Here is a 3224-nt window from a genome sequence, read left to right on the forward strand (position 1 = left end):
TAAGGCATTTGATAAGGTTCCCCATGGTAAACTAATGGAGAGAGTGAAGTCACATTGTGTGCAGTGTGTTCTTGCTACGTGGATAAAGAACTGGTTGAGCAACAGGAGACAGAGAATAGTAGTTGAAGGGAGTTTCTCGAAATAGAGAAAGGTGACCAGTGGTATTCCACAGGGATCAGTGCAGGGGCCACTGTTGTTTTTCGTATACATACATAATCTGGAAGAGGACATTGTTGGTCTTATCAGTAAGTTTGCAGATGACACGAAGATTGGTGGAGTAGCAGAAAGCATAGAGGACTGTCAAAGATTACAGGAGAATATAGATAGACTGGAGAGTTGGGCAGAGAAGTCGAAGATGGAGTTCAATCCAGGCAAATGTGAGGTGATGCATTTTGGGAAGTCTAATTCTAGATGCAACTATACTGTAAACGGAAGAATCTTGGGCAAAGTTGATGGGCAGAGAGATCTGGGAGTTCAGGTACATTATACCCTGAAGGTGACTGCACAGGTGAATAGAGTGGTCAAGAAGGCATATAGTATGCTTGCCTTCATCAGACAGGCTATTGAGTATAAGAGCTGGCAGGTCATGCTCAAATTGTACAAGACTTTGGTTCAGCCACATTTAGAATACTGTATACAGTTCTGGTTGCCATATTACCAAAAGGATGTGGATGCTTTGGACAGGGTGCAGAGAAGGTTTACGAGGATGTTGTCTGGTATGGAAGGTGCTAGCTATGAAGACAGGTTGAGTAGGTTAGGATTGTTTTATTAGATAAAAGGAGATTGAGGGGGTCCTGATTGAGGTCTACAAAATCATGAAGGGTATAGACAGGGTGGATAGAGGTATGCTTTTTCCCAGGGTGAGGGATTCAATAACAAGAATTTTAACTAAGAGAAATGAAGAAAGAAATGCTATGAGTATTTTGAAAAGTGAAGATAATTTAAGATTTTCAATGAAATAACTAATCCAAGACTTATTGGAGTGTATTCATTGGTGATTCAGGTGTAATTGTAAGTGCCATTACATCACGTACTGCCCCAAATAGAGATTCAAAGCTAAACAATGAAATGGAAGATTCAGAAGAAGATGTTGACAAGGGTATTTTTTGTATTGACAGAAGGTTTTAGTCCAGTGATGAATGTATTGAGAGCATAACCATTCAATTATGCAGTATTAGGCAGTAGATATATGTCTAAAGTGTGTGGAATAAATTGATTGAAATGCTTAGACTCTCTGAATAATAATGATTGGAATACAGTTAAGGAATTTCTGAGTTCTACTTGTTTCAGATTTAGGGATGATAACATCCTTAAAAAGTATAGCCATTTCTTATAAATTAGTCAGAGTCTTAGGCCATGGAAAGAGGCCCTTCAATCCATTATGTCTATGCTGGTCATTAAGCTCCTATCTACTCTCATCTCCTTTACCAGCATTTGGCCCATAGCTTTGTATGCCAAGGCACTTCAAGTGATCATCTAAAGAATTCTTAAATGTGGAGATGGTTTCCCCTCTACCAACTTTTGACTGAGTTCAAGATCTTCTTCCTTAAATCCCCTCTCAGCCTCCTGTTCTTTACCTTAAATTTATGCCCCCTGGTTATTGATCCCTTATTAAAGGGAAACATTTCTTCATGTCTTCTTTAAAGACTTTCATCCCCACATCTAGTTTGATACACCAATGCAATACTGAAAGAGTGCTTCGTTGTGAGAAGTGCTTTGAGCAAGTCCCTTGAACCAAGCACTTTCAGTCCTATCAGTTGAAGAAATCCAGTGGTACCACTTTGATAACCAGAGAAGCTCTCCCATACCTCTTGACCATTGTCTATCCTTCAGCCAACACCCAAAATAAGATTATCTGACTGTTGTCACATTGATGTTCATGGCACCCTGCAGTGGACAAACAGATTGCCACCTTTTTTATGTTACAGCAATGTCTACAATTCAGAACTAGATCATTGGCTGTAAAACACTATGGGATGTCCAAGAGTATGAAAGGTATAAATGCAAGTTTGTCCTTCTTTCACTTTGTTTGATAAGGATTTAGATCTTTATTTAAAACACAGCAACATTTAAACAAATGGAGTGAACAGATGGCATGTCTAGAAAGGTATTGGGAAACATATATTGAGACAAGTTTGATGGAATGACCTGGTGCTATGATATAATACTGAGTGACTCTAGTTCCATTATGAAAGGATTTTAATAAAGTACATATTAGATTATATGATGGTTATTTATTTTCAAATAACAATCGTTTTAAAGCTCAAAGAAAGTAGAATGCTAGGACTTAATTCCCAGTGATGGCTATGTTTTATATTTAGGAAGTTGTGATTTTTTTAATGATTTGTGATTCTGTTACTTACCAGTGAAACCAGTTGAAGGATTGCTTGGACTGCTGATTCCTGTAGGATTTCTTGCAGTGACAGAAATTTTGTATGTGGAACTGCAAGGAACGGGGAATTGGAAGAAAGTTCTGGCTGTCCAATATGAACGTAAGCTATACAAGGAGAATGGATCTTTTTCAATTTGTCCCTCTACATCTACTTCAAAGTCTTCTGCACAGTGACTGCTATTCCAGGAGACTTCTACGTCTTGTACATCATTATTGGCAGGGCTTAGTAAAACTTGAATGCCTTCTGGTATGCATGGTACTATGTAACATAAAGGATTAAATTACAGAATAAAATTAATTAAACAATCAATCTAGATTATATTTTCTTCAGATTACTAATCATGCATCAAATCTGAATTTATATAAAGCAAACTATAATTTGAACTTTTAATGACAAGCATTTTTTGCATAAAGTAGCATTTTTATAAAATAATGCTACAGTTAAGTTCAAGCAATATAATAATTGGTATTAGTAGAATGTTTACCTGTATCAACTTCATAAGAAGAATTAAGCATACTTGTGCAAATTCCATCATAAGCATAAACATAAATGTTGTACTTGGTGGCACACCTCAGATTTTGAATGTAACAGCTTGTGTTTGTTGTGTCACAATGAAGTAGATCTTCATCACTGGCATTTACAAATGCCATATAGGATATTGCAGTATCGCTATGACCCCATGACAGTAACATTGAGTCATTTGCACAGTCCACATCAACTTCAAGATATTCTGGAGTGCATGGTACTGGAAAATTGGAAAAGATTTGTTATTTCTTGAGAAAAAGCGAGCCACTGTAAATAGTGCCATAGCACAAGTCATAAGCCTATAAT

The 3224-nt window shown here is 37.0% G+C and overlaps 1 protein-coding gene across 1 annotated transcript; it reads right to left on the reverse strand.

The window, feature by feature from the left end:
- Positions 1 to 2268: 2268 nt before the first annotated feature.
- On the reverse strand, positions 2269 to 2968 carry LOC122554785. Its single transcript, XM_043700160.1, has 2 exons — positions 2878 to 2968; positions 2269 to 2651 (listed from the first exon to the last, which is right to left on the reverse strand). The coding sequence occupies exons 1-2, from the start codon at positions 2906 to 2908 to the stop codon at positions 2356 to 2358; spliced, it is 327 nt and encodes a 108-aa protein (XP_043556095.1). The 5' UTR covers positions 2909 to 2968; the 3' UTR covers positions 2269 to 2355.
- Positions 2969 to 3224: the final 256 nt, after the last annotated feature.

This window comes from Chiloscyllium plagiosum, chromosome 11 (assembly GCF_004010195.1).
Source record: "Chiloscyllium plagiosum isolate BGI_BamShark_2017 chromosome 11, ASM401019v2, whole genome shotgun sequence".
NCBI classification, from domain to species: domain Eukaryota; kingdom Metazoa; phylum Chordata; class Chondrichthyes; order Orectolobiformes; family Hemiscylliidae; genus Chiloscyllium; species Chiloscyllium plagiosum.